Source organism: Lepisosteus platostomus, chromosome 9 (assembly GCF_059453375.1).
Source record: "Lepisosteus platostomus isolate fLepPlt1 chromosome 9, fLepPlt1.hap1, whole genome shotgun sequence".
NCBI lineage: Eukaryota > Metazoa > Chordata > Actinopteri > Semionotiformes > Lepisosteidae > Lepisosteus > Lepisosteus platostomus.
Window position 1 is genome coordinate 24,463,957 of NC_142619.1, and position 23,948 is coordinate 24,487,904.

The following is a 23,948-nucleotide window of genomic DNA, read 5'->3' on the forward strand; positions in this document are numbered from 1 at the left end:
AGATGGAGCGCCCCCTACTGGCCCCACTAACACCTCTTCCAGCAGCAAGTTAAGTTTTTCCCAGGAGGCCTCCCACACCACGTGCTGACCAGGCTCACACCTGCGTAGCCTCAGTGGGTTGCTAGTTGAGAGCTGCAGGGTGATATGGCTGCTGGTATTTATTTGACAAGGTGTAAACTCCAGAAATGATATCCTAGAACTATTCCAATGTGACTTTCAGGAGTATCTACAATGTTTGGAGGAGAAGTGCACCCCTGGCTACACTGAATACATGAAGTCCCAGAGGAAAGCCAAGGATTAGCCCAGATGTCATCTCAGCCCTGGTGGTGCTCGGCCACTTGTGCTTTACCATAGTGGATAATGACAAAGCCCAGGTGGACTGGGCGATGACCAAGTCATTTTGCCCATAACCAATACTTTAATTCCTAATATTTGCTCATTTGTTACAACATATCTACAATATTGCAGTTGGCAATATTGCAAATTTCTCCTACTGTCACAAGAGTGGTATAATTTAAAAACATTTTGACTGAGAAACCAATTTAATTATTATACTATGAGCATACTTGTATAATATCAAATGCAAATAGCACAAAATGTTGCTCTGATGTTTTATAAATGCCAGGACATCATCCCATATGGCCACAAATACCTAATCTCCTCATGTCCTCTTTATCGCAGACTCTAAGCAGTTTCTCTAACTCATTACAGACAACCATTTGCTGTTAGTCATTCAGCTAGAATAACCCATCTCTTAATTCTTCAATGTCGACAATGTTGTATCAGCTGTTAACTGGATGCACATCCATGGAAAAAAAACAGTGTTGGCTTCTGCAAAAGTGAAGGATGGCAATAACGAATACTTTAATTAACAATATAATACAAATCTGATGATAATGGATTTGGTTTTCTAGTTCTTGCAAGAACAGCTAATGCCCTGTTTTGCAGGCACATGAATTAATATGCAGTATGCAATTTCTTGGATAGATATGGGTTTGTGATGTTTCCATCGTTATGTTTTTTATCAATTATTTTATTTGTTAAATAAATGAACTAAAAGTTTCAGAGTTTGTTTATTACTTGTGTAAGGATTTTCTGTTTTACTTCTTAGTTAGCAGAACAAGCATCGTTTAAAATATAATTAATGTAAATAAGAATAAGTGGAGTACCATAAAAATGACTATTTACAGTGTTCTGATGAATTTCAGCAAGATGGAAAGTTTACACTTATAAGTGTTCGATTGAGTCTTAGAATGTGCGTGGGGTTTAAAAATGTTTAACATTTCTCAGTAAGTATTTTACCATTTCTGTAAAATTGCTGGAATCAATTAGAATTTCCCTTTTCCAGATCTACTATGCTTGCTTTGTTTAATATCACAAACTTGAGAGTGAGAGGCCAGAAATTTATGGCAAGTGAGAGAGACTTCATTTTCTTTAAACTGTCCTGACATACAGTATAATGATTTTCTACAAACGTTCCAGATTATTTTCTTACCATAAAAAAATCAATACCAATTATAGAGATTGATTGTAGTACTAACATCAAAGCTAACACGATGTATTACGCAGTCTGAAAACAGAGAAGTAGCTCCATTGCATTTTGAAGCAATATGTGATACTTTTACTTTTTATTTGATATGGGTTTTGTAACAGAAGTAGATTGCAAAGGCTGATCAAAGGCTGGGGTTTAAATCAAAATAGTGATGTATATATATATAGTAATACTGTATATATTTAAGTTCCCACTGCATACTGACACTCCTGATCAAAAGGAATCAGAGAATAGAAAATAAAGTTAAAGGATTTAGCAATATAATGTCTTACTATGGGAAAAATGCCTTCAAAATAGTGTCAGCTGCTGTAGACCAGAAACATACACATTCTCTTATCATTACGACTACCATATCCAAAGGTATTGCATTTTTAAGTATGTTTTTTATGTATTGTAAATGTACAATATGAACCACACAGATCTAGGAAAAGAAAGAGCACAAGGCTATTGTGTAAAACCACTTAAACACCAGATGAAGAAAGATGAGTCCTGAATGTATACAAAACACTTTTTTTTCCTATTATCAAAATAAGCTTCTCATATCAGATGAATCCAATATATCAAGTAGTGAGTGTATTTCAGTCAAGCACAGCACAAATGTCTCAATATGTATGCATGTATTTCTACAATATACTGCATGTAATAGGGTGTTTCTATAAATAAGTTAGCATTTATTCATACATACTGAATAAATGCTAACTTATTTACAGAAACACCCTATTACATGCAGTATATTGTAGAAATACATGCATACACTTACTGTATAAGCAATAATAAAGCCATGAAACACATTAGTTTTCCACAGTCAAGTGTTGCACTGTGACACCAAAGCATTGTACCCAGTGTAATGAAAATCCCAAATATACATCTGAGGTTTCAGGAAATATATACTGCATACTTCTTTTTGCTGTCAGTTATAAACTGCATGTTGTACATGTGGTTCTATAAGGGACTAAAGAGAAAAAAACAGCACTGGGTGGCCAGATCAGGGCAGTGAGGTGGTTGATTCAATGTCCAGTGCACCCATGCTTCATGTGCTATAACAGTGTGCTGAAGGAACAGGCAATGGGTCCAATGCAGCAGAAAGATCCCCATGCAGGATGAACATGATCATTGGGGAGATGCGCAAGTATGCAGCAGATTAATACTTTGCAGCAACACAGCTGCCAATGGATTACATTGTGCATGGTATCATGGGAAATGTTGAATTCCTTAGCTCTTGATAGCAATTTTCATTTACCTCTTGTTTCCAATTAATATCTTCAATGGAGCAAATACATGTCAATTGCATAGTTGGACACCATGTTGCTGCTCATCAAAAATGACTGTCCTGATGTAATTAGTTTTCAACTGCGAGAGGCCTTGTTATCTCATGTAAGGAAATGCTCCTACATGTATATGCGTTTTCACTTCTTTAGGTAACCCAAAAGATAAGAAAATGAGCAATACATATAGAAAATATGAGTAACAAAGAAAAAAAGTAAAGCTGGTTATCAAATAACAATGAAATATTCTGTAAACTTGCTTTACAATCAGAAGTGAATAATGCCCTGGCAAACTAAACTGTTAATGGTGAAAAGAGAGGAATATTTTTATCAACATTGTTTTAATATAAGAACCCAGTGCTCCACAAATGTTCATAATGGCCTGTGATCTGTTATCTTTATAAAACATTGCATTGCCTGTGACCTGAAATTAATCTACCTGTCATCAGTAGTGCTCTTTCTTGAGCCTAGTGCAGCACCAGCACAGAGATCCCACTGTGCTTCCCTGTTAGCCTGTGAATCAAGTCTTAGAGGCAGAACTTTAATCTATACCTTGAAAGCAGAGCCCCTGTGTTTCTGTGTAACAAACCAGCTCTGTTATTTTTACAAAAAACATACATCAAATCCTAAATTTGTTGTGGCAAGTTTTTAAGAATCCTTGTGCAGGTCTCCAAGAGAGGACGAAGGCTTACGAGTCTGAGAGGGGTGAGGCAGCAGAGTAGCCATTAGTTCCAGGTGAGGCCAAATCTGGATAGAGATATAGGGAGAGTATCAAGCCAAACAAATCCGAGAGGGGCGAGACGAAAGATTTGTCGAGAGGTCCAAGGCTAGAAGAGCTTTCGTAATGGAGGTCCGGGAGAGAGAGATTGGATCTCAAGGGTTGAGGATGATGCAAGCTCCGATTCCTAATTAGATTCCTAATACCAAGCGATGATTCGGAGTGAACGGAGGGTTTAAATAGTGAAGGAAGGGGTGCGGAATGGAAATTAGATATTAAGGGTTAATTGACGCCAGCTGCACCCCTAACACTTTTGTTATCATGAGTTACAATCTAGTATTTGGAGCTTCTATTACAACACATTCATCTTTTATGAGAAAGATGTTTATTCTTGCTAAAGGCAAGAATAATGCCTGTAGAAACTCAGATCCCATCCTTGAAGCTAAGGGAGCAAAGGAGGAACTGTACCCTGGACAGGATGCCGGCCACATTGCATACACACACCATGTAGACCATGTACCATAGCCTGCATGTCTTTGGAAGATGGGAGAAAGGAAGAGCACCCAGAGAAAACCCACACCATGCAAAGTCTACGAAGAAGGTACCCCAGACTAAACATGAGCCCTGGGCTAAAGAACTATGAGCCAGTACAGTAGTACTAACCTCCACTTCACTCTGCTACTCAGAGGGTTGTTTCTTTAGATACCGTAACAAGAAAAACACATTATTCAATATGCAGTTTAAAACCCAGGAAAGGCAAAATAAGCAGCACGTTCAATGTTTAACAATTGTTTTCAAAAATATTTACAAGAATCTAAAAGTAATAAAAACGTACGTTAAAGTCTTGACTTTAATGTAAAGATCTTTTTGTTTATGTCACAACGTATTCCATTTTACTTGTCCTGTCCTGTAGTCACTTATATATTTATTTATCTACATGCATATTTAATTATGCATACATACAGTCCAATTTCTGAATGTCAGTAACACTGGATGTAACATACTGTAATTTCTATAATAAAAAAATAACAGTTAATAATATACTGCCATGTATTCAACCAGCATTTTCCGCTAATGCTGTACTGCCATAATTTAGAAGGCTATAATTGAACGTTAATAAAGAATTATTTATACATCTACAACGTTCGTAAATTAAATCACGTCAAAAATGCATTTGAACTTACATTTACATACTAATCATTATTTAAAACGTGTTTGTTGTAGCAAATTGTCGGAGAGCCTTTCATGAATACAGGTCACTGTAAAAGCATTGTGAATTTTTAGTAAATTATCATGTTTACTATTTATTTAATTTGGCTGCTTTCTTCAGTGTTGCAAAAAGTTACATATCCTTCCTAACACTATACACAAACCAGTCGGCAGAAAAAAACAGATGCTACGACTAATGCTCAGGAATCTTTTTTTTTTTTTGCGAAATGCACACAGCTTCGGAACGACCTAGGACTGAAAAGGTAATCCTGTAAACCCTGAGTCTTCCAGCCACTCCCATTGACTGGCTCGCTTCTCTCACTCGCTCGCTTTCGTGGAGTTGCTTCTGATGCTGCAGCTAGTCACTTTATCTCCAACAGCAGCAGACATGGCGACAGTGGTCCAACCGCTCACTTTGGACAGAGGTAAGCTTGGGACCAATTTATGCATATTGTTGCTGCTTCTGGATATTTATCTGAGACAAACTTCATGGAAAGGCAAGGGAGACAAATGATTCATCATATACCCAAATACCGTATATCGCTTTGCTTTCCCCCCCCTCTACTTATGTTTTCACGAAGATTCTCAGAAAAATGTATCAAGTGGAAATGATGCGCGCTGTACGATTTAAATGCAACTGCATTTTAACGATGAGTAAAGAAAACTGAAGGCAGTTGGATCCCTTTCTCTGTACTCTCTAAAATGTTCCAAATATTTTACCGTGATTATCCGAAGAAATAAAACATCAACTAATACTGCATTTTAATACGAGACATTTTTTTTGGTTGATAAATTATAGCAAATGCATTGATCGTAACGTAGCAGTCAAAGTCGCCATTTGAGACAAACTGCTGAAATAGTCGCGCTCGTTAATATAAAATGGGATAACTTTTATGTGGTTGTAGAATTGGTCGAAACACACGACAACTGTTGGATGAATTTCCTGAATTTACTCATGACATAAGGAAGCTCTTAGTCGCACGGCAGGCTCTTCACTTATCAAGATAAAACATGTCACTTGCCTACAAAGTACATGTGAAAGACTAGGATAGAATTCGACTGTGGGCATACTGTACATAAATACTATAATTAGAATCACGAAGATCTGCTTGTCCAGTCTTACACGGACAGCTCATTTAGATAACACCGCCAGCGTTTTTGTCATTTGACATTCTCTGTAGGAGCTATTGCCTGTCATACACGATTGCATTAAGCGCAACGTTATACAGTAGGTTAAACGATGGAGCCAGATGTATGACGGCATACAAATTATGAAGAAATGTACATGCTTACGATATTCTCTCAATTTTCTAGGTAGTCATTAAAATGAATTATAATTTAGCTAATTTTGTTATAGTTCTTGCTGTTTAATGATACTGTATTAACGCATTATTTACCACAGCTTAGCTCTGATTTTTTTTAGTACTGTAGCTTGCTATAGTTACAGTTGCTGTTTACTGATATTAACTCATGTTTTATATTTCTGTACAAAATCACTGTCAAATAAAAATTCAATTCGCACAACTACACAGAAGCATGCCACATTGACACCAATTTGTAAAGAAGCTAACTGATGAGATAAAGTAAAGGAAAGTATGTCAGTCATCATGTAGCTGAGTATTATAAAGAGCAAAAAGAGATACTGTACTTCAGTATTCCAGTCATGTTAAAGGAACCAGTGACTATGTACTGTATACTGTAATGATCATTGGCCTCTTGAGACAGGACATACAGCAACACAGCATCCTGGGTTCAAATGAACAAAATTACCATACAGGAAGGATGGGAACCCTGTGAGATTGTTTTGGATGCTCTTGTGTTCTCAAAACGCATTACTCCTACTTTGTTTCTGAGCAACAACGGTCCTGCATGTCATGTGTTTGTTAAACTGTATATACTGAGAGATTTGGGGGTGGTCCCTCATCACTGATCTGAGCTATGAGCCCTTTAATCACCTCTTGTATTGGTCAATATAATAGAAAACCATTTTTGAACATAAATTCTGTCTCTTCTTCAAAGCTCTCAAATACACTTGTTAGCAGAAATACAACTGTTAATGATATACATTTTGAAAACATTGCTCTCATACATAATAAAACAGGGCTGCATGTCTAATAATAAACAGATCTGTGTCTCATTGAGTTATATAATATATGATTTTGACCAGGTTTTATAAACATGCTTTATGACTGACATTTAATATGAGTGTCCATCTGTTACTATTGTAGCAAAATAAGCAGTAAAAAAACCCAGTTTCAGGAAGTAGTGTGTTTTTATTCATAAGTCAAACTCAGTAGTAATCTGGTCATAACACAGAGATATTAGGTTAGGTTACATGAGACCTAAATTAGAGAGTTTAATCAGAGGATCACCTTCAGTATATGGTTTTCCAGCTATTGGTCTTACTTAACTAACTTGTTAAGAGTTACATTAAGAAGCAACAACAGCACTAGACCCACAGAGGGCATATGGTATGGTTCATTAAGGATTTGATAAAGTAACTCAAGAAAGATTAATTGTGTGAAATGTGTGTGCTTAATAGAAAACAGAGAGTAAAGATAAATGTAAAGTGGTGAATGCTGAAGCTGGGGTGACTTGGGATGATGAAATTCTGAATACTGTATTACTGTACATGCAGGAATAAAGACAGAAACTATACAGTATATACAACATAGAAAATACAGTAGAGTCTTGCCATTTGAATCCAACTTTCGTGATTTTGTAAATATGCTGATTTAAGATCTGATCTGGCCGTCTGGCCAGCAGAGTCTTGGATGAAAGAAGAGTGGAGCAGGATGAAACCAAGCCAAAGATCGTTAACTGCAAATTTCAAAAGAGAATAGGATAGCAAGATGAATCTATTGAGTGAGCCTCTCCCACCCTCTGCTCAAGTACCCACTACCCAAAATCTGCGCCTCAGTGTCGTCTTGTTTTTTCTTATTGTAACGATCACTTCCGGTTCCGTGTCGGCAGCATGGGCAAAGACAGGCTGGAGATAACTTTCCAGGCTCACTGACTGTTTTACAGCCCTTTTTATTACAGTGGGGTAATGCAGTGAAGGCTTCCTCTGGCCACAGAGGGATTCATATTGTTTGTCTTAGCTGATATAAGTTTGTGATTACAGCTGTTTGTTTAAGTTGATTCATGTTATTGTAATTAACTTAAAGCGAATGCATGAATACTTTAATTATCATAAAAAGGAGGGTTACTTGTTTACATATGTACATTATACAATGGTATAATTGGTGTGTGGTGGACTGGGTTGTATGTGGATTTGGCTACTGTGATGGTTCTGTTCACCACGCTCTTGTGAATGCTGAGATCTTAGTGTACTAAGCTTGTTTCTAGATTATGTTTCTTTTACAAAATTAATAAAAAAGCAAATAAAATGTTAGGATATCATATAAATGGTTTGCATTTTAAATCAAGAGATTTTAGGTTTAATTTTACCGTGCACTAAAAAGGTTTTGTTTAGAATATCGTATACAGGTTTGGGCACCGTGTTATAGAAATGTTATTGTGGCACAGGAATCAGTCCAGAGAAGAGCAACCTGAAGCATCCTGGGTCTGTGTGCCACATTGACACACAGAACGAGCTTTCTAGTCTTGAACAGACAAGACTACAAGGGAACCTGATTAAAATGTTCAGACTCCTCAAAGACATTGACAAAGTCAGCCCAGTGAACTTCTTCAGAATGACCAATGAATCATGAAGAGGATACAAGTGGAAACTGTGTGGATGTACATTTAAAACCAAGAGCAGGAGGTGATTCTGTTGATTAGGAACCCTAGGTAGCAGGTCCACCACCCAAGACATCGTCAGCCTTCCTCCTGTCACTCTCTACCTGCAACTATTGGTTTCCCAACTATGCAGATTGTATATTGTAGTGATTTACCTGGCCTGTGGTTAGATTATTTCTTGCGTGGTCTTCACTCCTCTGGTACACTGTAACCCATAGTTCCCCATACTCTAGACAGAGCCGTGATATCTTTGATAACTCTTTGATGTTCAATGGTTACCAGGGGAACTTCAGTTCTCCATCACACTGAACGTATTTCTTCTTAACACAAATTCCAGTTTCTCTCTTCATAATCCCTGCAGGGATTATTAATAACTGCATTTCCCCTTCTGGGGCAATTTCTCAGTTCTTGCACTGAGACAGGGTTTCCTTTCCCCAGGCGTCCTTCCAGAAGTTATTCCTTTCTCAGCTCCACATCCCAGGAGTGCTCCTTGTGTACCAACTCTCTTATAACCAGTGGATTTAGGCACCACGGGGTTCCTTAGCAACCCCCTCCCCACAAGGATTCCTTGCAACCGCCTCATTTATAACCAGTAGATTTATGCCTTATACTGTAGATGCATTCTCCCTCCCCACGGCCAGCCATGGGGTCTACAAGCCTTGAGGCCCAAACCAGCTCCAGGATATGTGAGCCATTAAACCAAACGCTTCTGGGAGAGATAAAACTCTGCCCTGATCTGTAATCTTGCCACATTCTCATTTGTAACTTTAACATGTAATATAACCGATTGTTTAACCTAATCCGGCCTCGCTGATCTTGTTTGACCAGGGACAATTCTCGATAGCTAATCCCAGAGCCCCCTAAACAGCAGCAGTCAGGTTTGCTGATACTTTTCTCAAGACTTAGTCGAAGCAGTTTCCTTATTTGTCTAAACATGAAAGGATTTCTTCTACCTTACCTAGTGGTCACAGGCACCACTCCCATCTCATAGTTTCTAGATTCTCATGTAATTTATACATACCCCCTCTGCAACCTCCAGGAAGAATTGTAACTCTTAAACATGGAGTATACTGTACATTAGGCAGAGCAAACTGTAGTTCTCCCTAAATTCTTCCCTTTCTCATCTGGCTCCTCATAGTGTGATCATCTGGTGGTGGTTAAATGTAACCATAGGAACATATAACCATGTTTCTCCCCTCACCCATATAATTCCCCCCTAGCAATGTCTAAAATCCCTGTCTCTTCAAAACCCAAGGAAAATACTGTATTTTCTGTACTCAGCTCCTTCTTTTCAATTTTAGACAATTTTAGAACACTGCAGCCACATCTCCCTGTGATACTAACAATTTAACATGCAGGTTTACAATGTAAAAAATGTGAAGATAGACTTGAAGCATAAAATAATGGATATAGACCATCATGATTTGCTGTGCTACTGATATATTGTGCAAGCTGCCAGTGTAGATTGCAGCATTAAAAACTATTGGGGGCATAAGAGCAGCACAGACAAGCATGTAGAAAAACACTAGTGTAGCTTAATTGTGAATTTGCAAATGTGTGAAATCAAACCAGAAACAAAGAACGTCCTGAGCTGCAGGCAGGTGTGATTCGTCCTACTGATGTGGTTGCAACTAATGATATATAATGATAGAAAATGTTCATGCTAAGCCTGTGTAAAATGAGCTGGATGCACCAGACAATTCATCACATGAAGAGGATGTGAATCTGGGTAGTGAAACTCAGGTGCTTCCAGTCATTTGGACCACGAAAACTTCCATCAAACACAAACACCTACGACTAATCATGAAGAAAAGGAATCTACTGTAGCAGCACATATTAAAAGGTTAAAGAGTGGCTAAAGAGTGGGTAACATGCACTGTGACCTCCTCAGCTCCATTACTAGTAATGAGTTCTTTATCCTCTGGCATAGCTCTGGTAAAAAAAAACAATAAAAAATTTTCACAGACAAATATTTATTAAGAATTCACAATCTATACAACACAGAACATTAAACATTATTCTATATCTAAAACCATGCACCCCAGAGACCTGCTGTATGTTCTACAGACCCAGAATTCCTGAATGCTAGCCCTGTAAGTTGAAATCCTATGCAGCTCCTTGACAGGCCAACAAGAGAGCTAAAACCTGCATTCTAAATGTGACCTAGCACTGCATTTCACTTCCTACAACATGGATGTGGATGGGAATCTACCTATATATTCTAAAAATCTATCACTAAACTAACCAACAAACATTAAAGAAATTCAAAATTTCCTAAAATAAATAGGACAGGCTCTCTATAAAAAAATTAAATATGAACTGGTCAGAACAAGGTCCTCTCGCATGGCACAAACCTAGAGGAAGAAGAGGGTGCTGATGTCCCTGCTCTATTTCTACAGTATCTCTTTCATTTCCTTCTCCCCTTTTCACTCTTTGTACCTATGTTTTTATCCTATGTTCTTGTCTGTTGAAGCCTCTAATGATTTACCATGAATTTTAAATTAACCCCACCATAAACTCCCTTTTGATCATGTCATGCAGCTGGGCAAACGCTTCAGACGAAACTCATTGTTATTAAATTGTGTGATGCTTTCAGCTGTACTAGTAAATGATTTTATGAAATCAATAAAAAAGATGAGACTTCATCCTTAAAACATATTTTCATCCGTGTGGTGACCCTGATCTTTACATGTAATGATTATACAGTACCTCTGCTCTACCCCTGCCATATGGGTGGACTTAGCACCATTCGCTAGGCAGAAGTGAATTGTCCTTTGACAAAAGCTGAAGTCTTCTTGTTTTTCTTGTGCAGAGGCTTGCCTAGGTTTTAATGGAGATGACTTCACTTCTGTAGCATGTTCAAAATACTGAGTACTGTTACTTATCCAGTATAGTATAATGTGATATCATGCAATCTGTAGAGCAGAAATTCTAGAGTTTCTAAAAAGCAGGTATGATAGTATGTCTTTGGTATTTGAAATGGCTAATTAATAATGTTTTACTTTTTTAGCATGTTATTGACAATCAGTGGTTTGAAAATGTGTTAAAAGTGTGCTACATTGATACCTGTACATTATACACATGTCATGGTTAAGTGTGTCCAGTACCTCTGTTTACTGTTTAGATGACATTACCAGCCATGCACTGTGCATTCCCAACCCATGGGAATTCCAGCTTTACCGGCATTCTCCCTATCCAGTTTCCCTTCTGTAATAACCCACACCTAGAGACCATAAACTGGCAAACCCTTTTAACCAAATAAGTTGAGGTTAAACCATCTGCAGTCCTGCACTACTTCCCAAATAACAAATCGTAACTAGACGTTTGATCTAACCATGATCTAATACCCCTAACCAAGAGCCTCTTCTAACTTTAAAAAAAAATACAATATTGATCCTCTAAATCATAACACTCTCCAGACGTCTTAAAGAACCACAATCCCTCAGAGAAACAGGTGCTCCGCCACACTACCAAAAACACTAGACTGGCCAAAAGGCCCGCTTAGTTTTGCGGCCTTTCTTATGTTCTCTTGTTATTCACTATGTAGTTGCATATACATATTGCATCATCAAAGTGTACAGTTAGTCAATATTTTAAAAACTTTGCAATGATTACCTGTCCTATAATGTATGTTTTACATGTTCTATGTGTTTATGATGTTGAACAAGATTTGATTCCCAGTGGAGTAAGATTTACATTTTAAATATTTTTAAAAGGAAAACAGGTATTCACAATAATTAAGGCATAAAAAATGCATAAGTATATAAGTATACAGTGTTAGAATGTTCCTTGCTTGTTGTAGGAGAGATCATCCTGGACAACAACATTTTCCATACTGCTAATTTCTCCACATTTCTGATCAATTCTCCATAATATAATCCAATTTTTTATTAAACTGGAAACACAATGTTTCCAAAAATACTAAAACACTCATAGGATAACCTTGTATATCTCTTTTGTTTGTGGCCATATGTTCATTAATTTCCCCTGGGAAGTAGTAATATACTGTGGTGTGAGGAAATAGCACAGTCTCAGAAGGCAGAATTAACCCATTTGTCACCCTTTTTATTGTCTGAACTTTTTAGTGCTTCAGACCACTAGTATTAAGTCTGTTTCTCACAAATAATACTTGCAAAATATTGGATTTTGTGTAAAAGAGACAGGTATAAAAACTGTCATTCTTTGAATTCATAGCTAGATTAATATCCAATTAAAGTTTAACATAATATACTGTACTGTACAGACCATGCAGATTTCATTAATGTTTTATGTACCTTCTTTACTTCAGATGTAAGCGCATGAGCTAATTTGTTGTTTCCACTGGACAGTACAACTTCAAAAGAACAAACATTTTTCTTTCCAACGTTCCCCACTGACTTTTATTGCTTCAGTTAAACACTTGAACTTGTTAACATTTATCACTAAGTTACTCAGATTGTATTTCTGGATCCATTGACGTATAAATTGGTGTTCTTTTACTTTTTAGTCTTCTTCATTTTAAATTATATGTTATATGTTATACTTCACAGATAGTCAGTGTTTTGACTTATACTACAGGTATCTGTAAAGGATATGTGCATTTCCATACTGCAAACACGAGAGCTGCAGTCTCAGTGTTTGAAACTGTAACCTTTTCTCCATTAGTAATATTAGTATTACATTAGTAAACTTCTCCATTAGTAATATATTGTAAACTTTCATAGACTGTTCTCACCATCTCACCAAAAACAGTGCAAACCAGTGAAAACTGTGTCACACATTGGCCACCCCCAACCATGTCCAAAAGTGTCCTAGTCATTTTGCTATGACTCACTTTTGCAAGTTCTATGCTATGACTGAACTTCAGTAATTTGTGATTTACAGGAAGCAAAGGGTAGCACTACAATCTGTAAACCCTTCCTATTGCATTAAAAAGACAACAAATGCATATGGATCCAATGACATGTGCTGCCTTTTAATGCCTCTCTTCACATAATGTATTTCACTTTGCAATTGTAAAACAATATTTTAATATTTTTTGCTTGCAAATAATAACATTAATTTATTTCTAATATTTATACTGAAATTCTGTTTCCTATTGTGTGCCAAACTCCATCCAGTACACAGTAGTTTTTAAGTTCTGTGTTCAAAGAAAGAGACTGTACTAACATTTATGAGATTGACAAAAAAAGGAAAGGACGTCTAGAGAAGTGACCCAGTACAATAAAATGTGGCCAAGACATTCAGTGATCAATACTTAAATCTCTACTCAAACAGGTCAATCGTGTAGAAGCTTAGTGAAGACGTTACATTTCATAGATTAAGTCTTTGTTCATAGAATAATTCAAGATGAAGGTTTCTGTTGCAGTGCTGATCCCTGGAGGTCTATTCAATCTTTTTTCTGCTCAGTTCCTGATCGGTTTGGAAAATGCCCTTTCATTCAAAATGTTTTAGACTTTCCTCTGCAACAAAATTGAAGTCTGATTAATTTTAGAGATATAATGCTCTAAATAATATTTTCCAAGTTAATTAGGTTATAAGAAGACAAATTATAGTACATCTTCTAGGAAAATGAGATTTTACATATTGTTGTATTCCAGTTGTGTTATTCTGAATAACAATTTATATCTTCTTGTAAACAGAAATACCTTTGGAAGTAGAGGCTTTTCAAGCTAAGAAATTAACTTGAAAGTTAATTAAAGTTAAGAAGTTTGAGTCTTGCTTAAGAGAGCTTGCCATCCTTTATTTTAGGAAATTATTATTTCTTTTGTTGTGAAATCCCCAGGCTAAAGAAGTTCTTTCCTAATTGGATATTTGTCTTTAGAATGGGGAGGAACATTAAATCCCCATTCACTTTTGGGCATTTGGAGTTATAGGAAGGCAGATTTAGCTCTGGGTTGTATTCTGTTTTTTTTGTAGGATGAAGGTTATTCCTTGTTTTGGCCTTGTTGTGCATTATATAGGATTTCAGATGAACATTTTTGTGTTGCTTAAATTGTGTTATTAATAAATATTTGTCTCTCATTTTTTACTTTCACCAGAAATGTGCCAGAGAATAAAGGACTCATGTGCCTTGTCAGTGCCTAAATAACTCCTGTCACTTAGGTATATCTTTCACATAAATGTACTTGTGTGTGGGGGGGAGGGAGCAGTATTTATTTTAAATATTTTTTTATCCCTTTCTATTTTCTTAACTTACTGATTTAAAATGATCTATTCCCAAAATCAAACAGAACTTATATGAATAAACCTCCAGTTCAAAATTTAGTGTAAGTCAAGACAGGTGAATTAGTTGTATGGCCTCGCTGCCAAGTTGGATGTGTCAAAACCATTCAAATTATATTTTCTTTGAATACACAAAACTGACTGGAATTAAATCTGGTGCTATAGGTAAACTAAGGCAGGTATCCTTTCAAGATTGTTCTAAACAGGTTGGCACATTAAAAAAACATACAGGTAGCTGCTGTGATCCACTCAAATTTCAGGTGTGATTAATGTAAAGATCATTGCCTATGTTGCAATATACAGTACATCTAGAGCAAAATTGTGTAGGAATATAAGAATATTACAAATGACATTTTTAGCTTGTTAGGTTGCTAGTAGCTAATTAATGTGAGTATCCTATCCAGCCATTTATTATAAGAAGGTCTCTAGACACCCTGTATTATGTTCTAGACACTTTGTGTAAAAATGTGCCTCTTGATCTCAGCTTTACATGCACTTCCCTGTAGTTTCCACTTGTGTTTATTGGTTTGTGTTTCACTGTTGATTCTAAAGAGGTCCATTGATTAACTTTGTCTGTATTGAATAGATATTGAATACCAAATCAAGTCTGTAGTTTCTCTGTTCAATCCAAGAAGGTTCAGTTTTTTTATGCTGACAGGATAGGATATTCCTTTAAGCCTGAAAATGTACTGTTATACTGTATTGAGTTCACTTTTTTTTAATCTGATGACCAAAACTGTGAATAACATTTTCATTTAAAGTTTTCATTTAAAGTGGACTCTTAACTATTGTAGCAAGTTCACTCCACAATGTCTTGTAACTTTGTTGCTCCTGCAACATACGATTCTCCACATATGAGTATTATGTGATGTTTTAGGTCAGCTGTGGATGGAATTTCTTCAGTAATCCCGCAGCTCCAACATTTCTGCTAGGGATGCTTCTCCATCCCTAGATATCAATAGATAGGAGTGAGACAGGAGTGTATGCTTGTGATCCCCGTTTTATTTGGTGGCAGTCATGCCATCCAGAGACTTTTTCCTCTCTATTTCTCTCAGCCACTGTTTCAAAGATGCACACAATCCCACAGGAATGGAGATCTCTTTCTTCGTCTTTCAGAGGAGAGAGCTGTTCCTTTGTTCCTCTATCCCCGCTCCATTTGGAGTTTGATTGAGATCAGTTTCTCTTTTCTCACTTCACTTTTTTTGTTAGTCCGGTGTTCTCCTACTGATAACAATTCTCTCTGTGTGCTCCTTATTGTTATTCAGTTTTTTATTGTTCATTTTTAGTACATATTTCTCAAGTAGTGCTTACTCCCTCCTCCCTCCTTTGGCATGTTTTCTGAGCTTGGTCACATACAGTATTTAATTCTAGCAGGGTCTCTCTTCATTCCCACTGGTTCAGAGTTTGGTCAGGTCTTCCTATGTGAGACTTACTCTTCCACGCACTCGTTTGTACACCTCGAGAGTGGCTACACACCTGCAGCCTGTTCGACACGAATATTCTTCAGTGAAGCTTTATATTCTCATATGACATGCCGAGATTCTACCCAAGGTTGTCCCTCCCAGAACCACCTGCCTTTCTTCAGGGCCAATGTGCTGCGCTATACATCAACACTCCTTTTTTCTGAAAAGGAAGTATTGCTTGTTTTTCATTACAAAAAATAATTTCCCATTAATCAACTAAAGCTAATGATTATAGATACATTGAGCTTGTATAATACACACTGTATATTAACAACAGTAAAGGAAGGTATACAGTATAGTATTCATGCATTTTCCTACAAAATTATTCAGACCTGTAAACTCAATATTTGGTGCAAGCACCTTTGGCAGCAGTTGCAGCCTCTAATGATGTTTCAAATGTTTTAGCCTGCTTTGCACCCTGGCGTGGTGCAAATTAGCTCAGGCTTTCACACATTGCTTGAGGGCAGTTTTTATATCTTTCTACTGACTCTCAATTGGATTCAAGTCAGGACTGGGGCTCTCAAGGACATTTCCTTTTTTTTATTCTTAAGCGACACCATTGTAGGTCTCCTTTGTGTTTTGGATTATTGTCCCTAAAGGTGAATTTTTGTCCCAGTTATAGGTCTGAAGGAGGTTTTCTTCTAAGAATTGCCAGTACTTTTCTCCATCTATGTTGACATGTTCTATATGATGACAATCAAAACTATAGGATAATGGTGCCGCCACCAACCTTAGTGGTAAGGATGGTGTTGACTGATATGTTTGCAGTATAACTTTCGGTCCTTTGTAGCAAACCCCATGCAGGTAGTGAAATGTTTTTTTTTCAATTATGTACTGTACAAATCCGCTTTGTGGCATAACCGAGATATTGCTGGACCATAGGCAATTTGAACCTCTTCTAAACCCCTCACAGTGGCTTCCCTAACTATGTTTCTTCTTGCCCAACTTCTCAGTTTAGAGAGACAACCTGATCTAAATACTGTTTGGGTACCTTCCACTTCTAAATGATCAACTTCACCGTGGTCAAAGGGATATTACGGATTTTTTACACCATTCTCCCGATCTGTGCCTTTATTCAACTTCATCCCTGAGTTGTTTTGGAAGCTCATTGGATTTCTTAGTTGAGTCTGTGCTTGAAATTCACTACCTTGCTGTAGAACCTTATAGATACATGTGTAATTATTCTAAAATCATGTGAACCACTATGATTGCACACAGAGACTATTCTACTAAATGGGTGAATTTTGTGCTCCTCCTTTAGCTTAGGTTTGCTACAGCAATAAGTTGGAATAGCTATGCAATCGTGACTTTTTATTTGCCTTTCATTTTAATTATCTATTTTTTCAGTTTATTTTTGTCTTTGAATGTGTGGAGTAAGCAGTGTATAAAAAATATTGGCGCCTCAAGGTGTCATGATTTCACACTTTAAAACAACAAAATGTGAAAACTGTACAAAGGTCAGAATTATTTTGCAAAACACTGTATAACTACAGTATTTACAATAGTTAGTATACATTCGTGTGTTTGTTCTTCTGTAACAAACTGTGTACATATGCTTTGTCGTTGTGTCTTCCACTGATGTTAATTGCAATGCAATGCCTGTGTACTGTATTTATTTTTATTGTTTATTTTGTTGATATGGTTGATAATGCTATGACCAATCGAAGGTAAAAGATTGAGGCTTTGTGCTATATTTGTAAAGTATGACCTTTTTAATTTCTTTTCACAGTGTCTTGCTTTTGTATCAAGACTTACAGACTGTCTAGACTTCTTACTTGTAGAGCTAGCAGGTGATGTTGATGAGCTCTCATAAGGCGTAATGGAGGGCAACATTTTTTGAGGAAAATGTCACAAACATAGCTGCCCTCTGAGTATGCTACAATACACAACAAAAAATAAAATTCAAACATGACTGTGTTCGGCTTGCTGTGTGAGGGGATGATAGTCTGGGCTGGTAATATAGAGTACATGGATTAGTGCAAGATTTATTTGTAGTGAAAAACTTTAATTGTACCTGGAACCATTTTTAAAATGAGGAATTAGTTTACCCAAACATGGTATTTGCATTTCTTATTGCTTCTCCCCATTGTCTTATAGAAGATGTGAGTGATGTTTCCACATAAACGCTTAAGTCTTGCATAACTAGCTGTTGCAAACTCAATGTTTGAACTTTCTCAATTTATTTTATATCTAATTTTCAACCTGCCTGTAACACCTTGCACTTGTTCGTGTCAGCTGCCAGGTGTAAACTGAGTTAATTGGTAAAAATCAGAAAGAGCAATGGTCCTGATACAGATTACATCACCCAAATAAATGCATTGACTGCTTATCTTTACTGTTTTATATCCAATTGCCAGTTCTCAATCAAACACACACAATATTTTTGAAAGCTGGCCTGCAATCTTTGAAATTGATTAATTATGAAAATTTTACAAAGAACTTTATCTGCCCTGTGTTCTCATTACTGTAGTTGCTTGTTCAAAGGACTCCCAACATTTCAAGCTAAGCTAGATCTACCTTTTCTAATATTATGATGTTTATTCCCTAAGTGCCCATTTACATCTAGATTAGTTCTAATTATTGTCAATTATTGCTTGGTTCAATATTGCCATCTTTTCTATGTCTGGGCACTACTTTAACAATTTTTCAGCCAATTGATATTATTTCTGTCTTAAGGAACTGCTAGTAGAGCTTTGATGACAGCTTTTCAATAGCACATCTTGTTTGCTTAAAAAGAGAGTAGAATACCATCAGGCATGTGATAATCAAAATGAAATAGTTACAGTCTACACCTAAATCTGATTGGTCAGATGATCTGGTAAGACCTTTGAAGTATCATACTACTCATATTAAAATTTTGCTTTTAAAACCACAATAAGGATACATATGAACATGGTTTCAAGTTCAAGTTTCTTATAACACTAATAGGAACAGTAAGTGCTCTAGCAAATGAAGAGCTCATCCCTGTGACCTCTGATTTTTCCTGAAGGTCACAATCAAAATCCTTTTACCTTCTTATTTTAGGAATCCTCATATTCTCTAGTAAAAATTGCCTTTCCTAAAGGTCATATGGAAAATCTTCTCATACCTATACAATGCCTATAGAGTAAGAACTTGGTTATTCTGGACTACAAAAGGTACAGTAGAGGAAGCTGTTCATGCCATGTCTAATAGCTTAGTTCCCCATGAAAAGGTATGTTACCTTGGCTTCCTATGGTTACTGCTTGCAGCTGTACAGTATTTAATACTTTTTTCTTTTACATTTTATACGCTTTTGCTGTTGTTTCCTATTTTTACATACAGTGCTTTGGGATGTTTAATATTGAAGATGTTTTGTAAAATACAGAGATGATAATGATTGTGGTTTTTGATTTTTTTTAACAATGTTTGAACAAGGATTTATTAATACAAAATACAACATTATTACATTTGTAATCAGGTAAAAAAGGAACATTTACCTTTTGCACAAAATAATCAACATCCAATTCTGTTGCAATGATGATAAAGAACAATGCATCATTCTTCAGGTATATAATTAGTGTAGTTAAAAAATGAGCTGCCTCGTGCTTTGTGAGTCGTTGGTGTTCAGTGAGCTCTAGGGTTGTAGCATCTGCTGCATGCTGTCTGATAGGTGCGTTGCCATGTTATCATGATTTATCTCAGAATTATCATCATGCTGAAGAGAATACTTGAAGTCTAATTGAATACATTAGAAATGTGGTAAATCTTAAAGATACTGTAAAGTAGCTGAGGGGGGAATAAAAATGTATTATGCTCATAGTCAGCAAGTAATTAATATTGAAGGCACAGTTCTTGCCAGTGGCACTCCATGCCAGGATGGTAGATCACATGACTAAACTTGGAACGTGGTGTCTGGGTCCTCTCTGGTTTGATTTCTGTCAGACTTAATTTATTGGAATTGTGCCTGGCGATGAGCTCTTTTTGACAAAAATTCTAAGTGGAGCGCCACAGGAGTAAAACAATTGATTTTGTTGAGTTTCATAAAGAACGTCAAGCATGGAAAAAGCAATATCAGAAAATCTAAAAGCACAACATTTTGATTTTACAGTGAGAAATCAAAACAGTTGAGTGTTGAAAATCTTTTTTTTAAGTTATTTAATGTTCTTCATTTATATAACTAATGCTGATTAACACTTTGCATAATGCAATAATCAAATATATAACAATATATAACAATGAAGGAAAAGTATATTTAATGAAGGAAAGTTAAATAATGTCATATATGATTTCTCACATACTGTACATTTTGTGAGTAATTTGTAGTTAATTTGCTAAATTAAAATAAAAATATAAACAGGTAAAATGATAATAACTACAGACATGTCATAATAATCATTGTATATATTTTGACAACGCAAAATAAATCAGTGTTAAAGTCCAGTACTTTATAGATAGCAATGAAATATATTAATAAATGCAGAAAAATACCTTGCTCTTTTTGACTTTGATATTCAATAGAAACATTCACTGGAAATTGGGTATCTAAGTAATGAACAATCAGGGCTGAAATATCTAATGGCATTTTCATTAATGTAGTAGAACCAAAGGCTAGGTTCTTGATAAAATGTGAGTCCCTGTGAGGGTGCTTAGTTCAGGATGAATATTTTAGTACCGTAGAAACTGATTTATATTGGCAAAACCATCAAATAAACCTACAGTATGCACAGTGAAAACTAAATGGGGCATTTTTTGTATTTTAGTAGCTCATTGGACATATACCAGTACATAATTTTGTTTACATTTTAAACTGGAAGTCTTACTAAAATAGTAGACCTGTTGATTGTACTGCTGATTAGTACTCTTTTTTTGGAAAAATGAAATTCTGACCTGAATAATAGGATTTTATCAAAATTATAGGAGCTTAGGATTGAGTTCAATTGAAAAGACCAAAATGACTGAATCAAGAATCTGTATATTTTGCCAATCTGCCATTCAAAAGACATGAGTTACAAGAATAACAGAAATACTACTATGACCCATTTGACTAATGAGGATCACCATTGTCACAGTAGGTTGCTATTGATATGATGGAAAGCAGTCTGTTTGAGAGAGACCATGCCAAGAGAATGTTGTTTTTCAACAATCAGCAGCCTGTCCAGTGATGCCTTATCTGCATAATTATTTTCAGACTGCAGTGGCTCCAGTACAAGAAACTCTTGAAAGAAGAGACTCATGTGGATGACCTGCATGCTCTGAGGCAGTTCAGGGTTAACGTGTTAAGACGTAATTGTTATTGCCTGTGAGCCAGAGAACATCTGAGCTGGCAGCACTAAGGGTGGTAGAGTGTTTTACACACTGATGAATGCTATCTAGCTGATGACAGACTAGGTTAAAGACAATAATGTATAACATGCAAGACCATACTGTGCTATGACTAAAAACAAGACATAAGAAAAACGATGTTGAGGTCTTGTCATGTCTGGATTTCTCTCCTAACACAAGTGTGTGGAACATCTGTCTTACCAAGTCAACAAAGCTGTAATGGACACTGTGTTTGGTAAAGGAAGGACCCTGTGCATTGTTCTGAAGGTTTTCAGGAGATTGTTGGCTACTTTTCCAAATTGCTGGGCTGAAGTCAGAGTCAAGGCACGAAGGTTCAATGGCGAAGACCAGGGTTTCCGTCAGAGGAGGTCGAAGGCTAGATATCCAAATCGCAAAGCTGTAGTCGGAGTCGAGGGACGAAGGAAGATATTTCAAAGACCTGAGTAACAATCCAAAAGAGAATGTCTCTATAACAATGGCGAGATAGGAGCTCCAGGGATAGAGCCTTATACCGAGCACAGACCTGAGGGAAATGAGGGTTTAAATATCCTGGGAAGTGGAGGGTTTGGTAATTAGTGTGGTGTCGTGATTGGATAATTGATCAGTGCGCTGGCGCTTGCTGGAATTACCCATAGCTGTGGTTGGTTTAGCAAAAGGTCGTTTACCGTTGCTGATGGACATAACAAATGCCATAAACAGAGCAGGACTGACCAGCGTTCAACATCTGCCTGCAGCTTCACAGGAAGAGTGGCTTAACATCCCACTACAGCATGATGACTAGGTTTATGCTGCCAGTATTGTATTAATTATTGATCAAGGAGGTTATACTGTACAACACCTGCTGCTAAGTTTGCAATGTTTTCAACATGATATTATGTAAGCTGTAAAGCACCCGCAAGCTGGAAGGATCCTGTTTTACTTATTGGGTTCTTCCTGTCCAATGCTTTAACTTTACTGTAGCTCCATATCCCGAATTCACAGAATAGTCTGTTCAAAGTAATGTAGGACATTTTCATCATTCCTCTTCTACATTCAGTCTCAGTTTTCATATGCTTTCTCTACTTGTGTTTTAAGGAAATGAAAAACAGATTAAATCTCCTGCTGTCAAGAACAAAACCAATACATAACATACATCCTAATTTGGTAATGCACACCTCTCTGTGAGCCACAGTAAATTTAATTTTACACCAGCATTGTTCGTGCAGAGTCAGTACATTTCACCAGAAATGTGTGTCTTATCCTTTACGCATGTATCTAGTTAAAGTAAATGAAGTTTAATTCAGTTATACTGCCAGACATAGAAGTAATCTTGTTCAGTGGAGTCAGCATTAGAAAAACGTATTGTACATAACTTGTGAAACTGTTCGACACAGCTCAAATTGTATAAAGATGGATGCCATCTCATCATCTAATTTGTTATTGCATCTCAAATAAAGATGAGTACAGCCAGAGAATCATTAGTAATAAATAACCTTAGGACAGGAAACATAAAATGGATTGTCCCGGTATGAGTTTCAAGCTGGCATAAACATTCCAGAACTCTTTGGCCTGCCTAAGGGTTATTTTTTTATACTACAGTAAATGTAATTGAAGTGTCAATTAGTTCTAAGACTTCCCGCTCTGCTGTTTGAAGGTTATAGATGAGCAGACTTGAAATGTTATTCCAGTGAGAGAGACCATTCCCCATTGCCCTGATGTGCCGCACTTGGCTGCAGCTTGACACATTGAAACTTTTGGATATATTTGCAACACTGTTGAACCTCTGCTTTGAAGTCCAAACTGTGCAAGAACATTTCTCGTCATGCAGGGGGTTTTTCAGTTCTGTGGACATCCCTGGATGATACAGACAAGTTGTGAACTCATTGCATATTTATTTTTTGTTAGAACAGTGTGAATAAAGTACTGTAACCATACGTATCACTGAAATACTTTTGACTTGTATTGCACGTAGCCATTAGTATGGTGATTTGCAATCATTGAAATATGATCATAAGAATGATTTTTGTCTACCCACAGTTGCTACAATGGATGGCATGTTTTGTGGCTCAGGAGTCGACACAGAAAGGATTGATTTTTGATTTTGTCGGTATAGAATCATGGATTATTGCAGTATACAGTAATATGTAGTTCAGGTGGGTAGCTGCGTCAGCATGCGTAGGCTGCAAAGGAACAAGTAATAGGTTTATTCCATGCTGAAAAAAAGAAGAAAGAGAACACAACGTTTCAGCCGTGGAGCCTTCTTCAGGTGTCTCTAACTACATTAATATTACAATGACACTTCCTGAAATGTAATTAGTATAGTTTATGCATGAGATAATGAAGAAGGCAGTCAACTCTTATTGTCCAAACGTTTTGCATTCCATTAGAACCTCTGTCTCAAGGTTTTTCCTATAAAAATTAATAATATTAATTTCAATTAAAAAAAATTTAATTGAACATTAATTTCTTATTTTCCATGATCCCCATATCATCCATCTTCCTATTGTGAGAAAGTCCCTTATTATTAGTAAGGT

General features: G+C 36.5%; 1 protein-coding gene across 2 annotated transcripts in view; it reads left to right on the plus strand.

The window, feature by feature from the left end:
* The first annotated feature begins 4,996 nt into the window (after nt 1–4,996).
* The window catches only part of lin7a (lin-7 homolog A (C. elegans)), a 63,164-nt gene continuing 44,212 nt past the window's right edge, over nt 4,997–23,948 (plus strand). Inside the window, exon 1 of one of the 2 annotated variants that reach the window (XM_088647246.1) lies at nt 4,997–5,169. In XM_088647246.1, coding sequence (XP_088503372.1) covers nt 5,094–5,169 — 76 coding nt within the window. In that variant the 5' untranslated portion in view covers nt 4,997–5,093. The remainder of the gene's footprint in view (nt 5,170–23,948) is intronic. The other variant, XM_088647247.1, reaches the window with a different exon arrangement.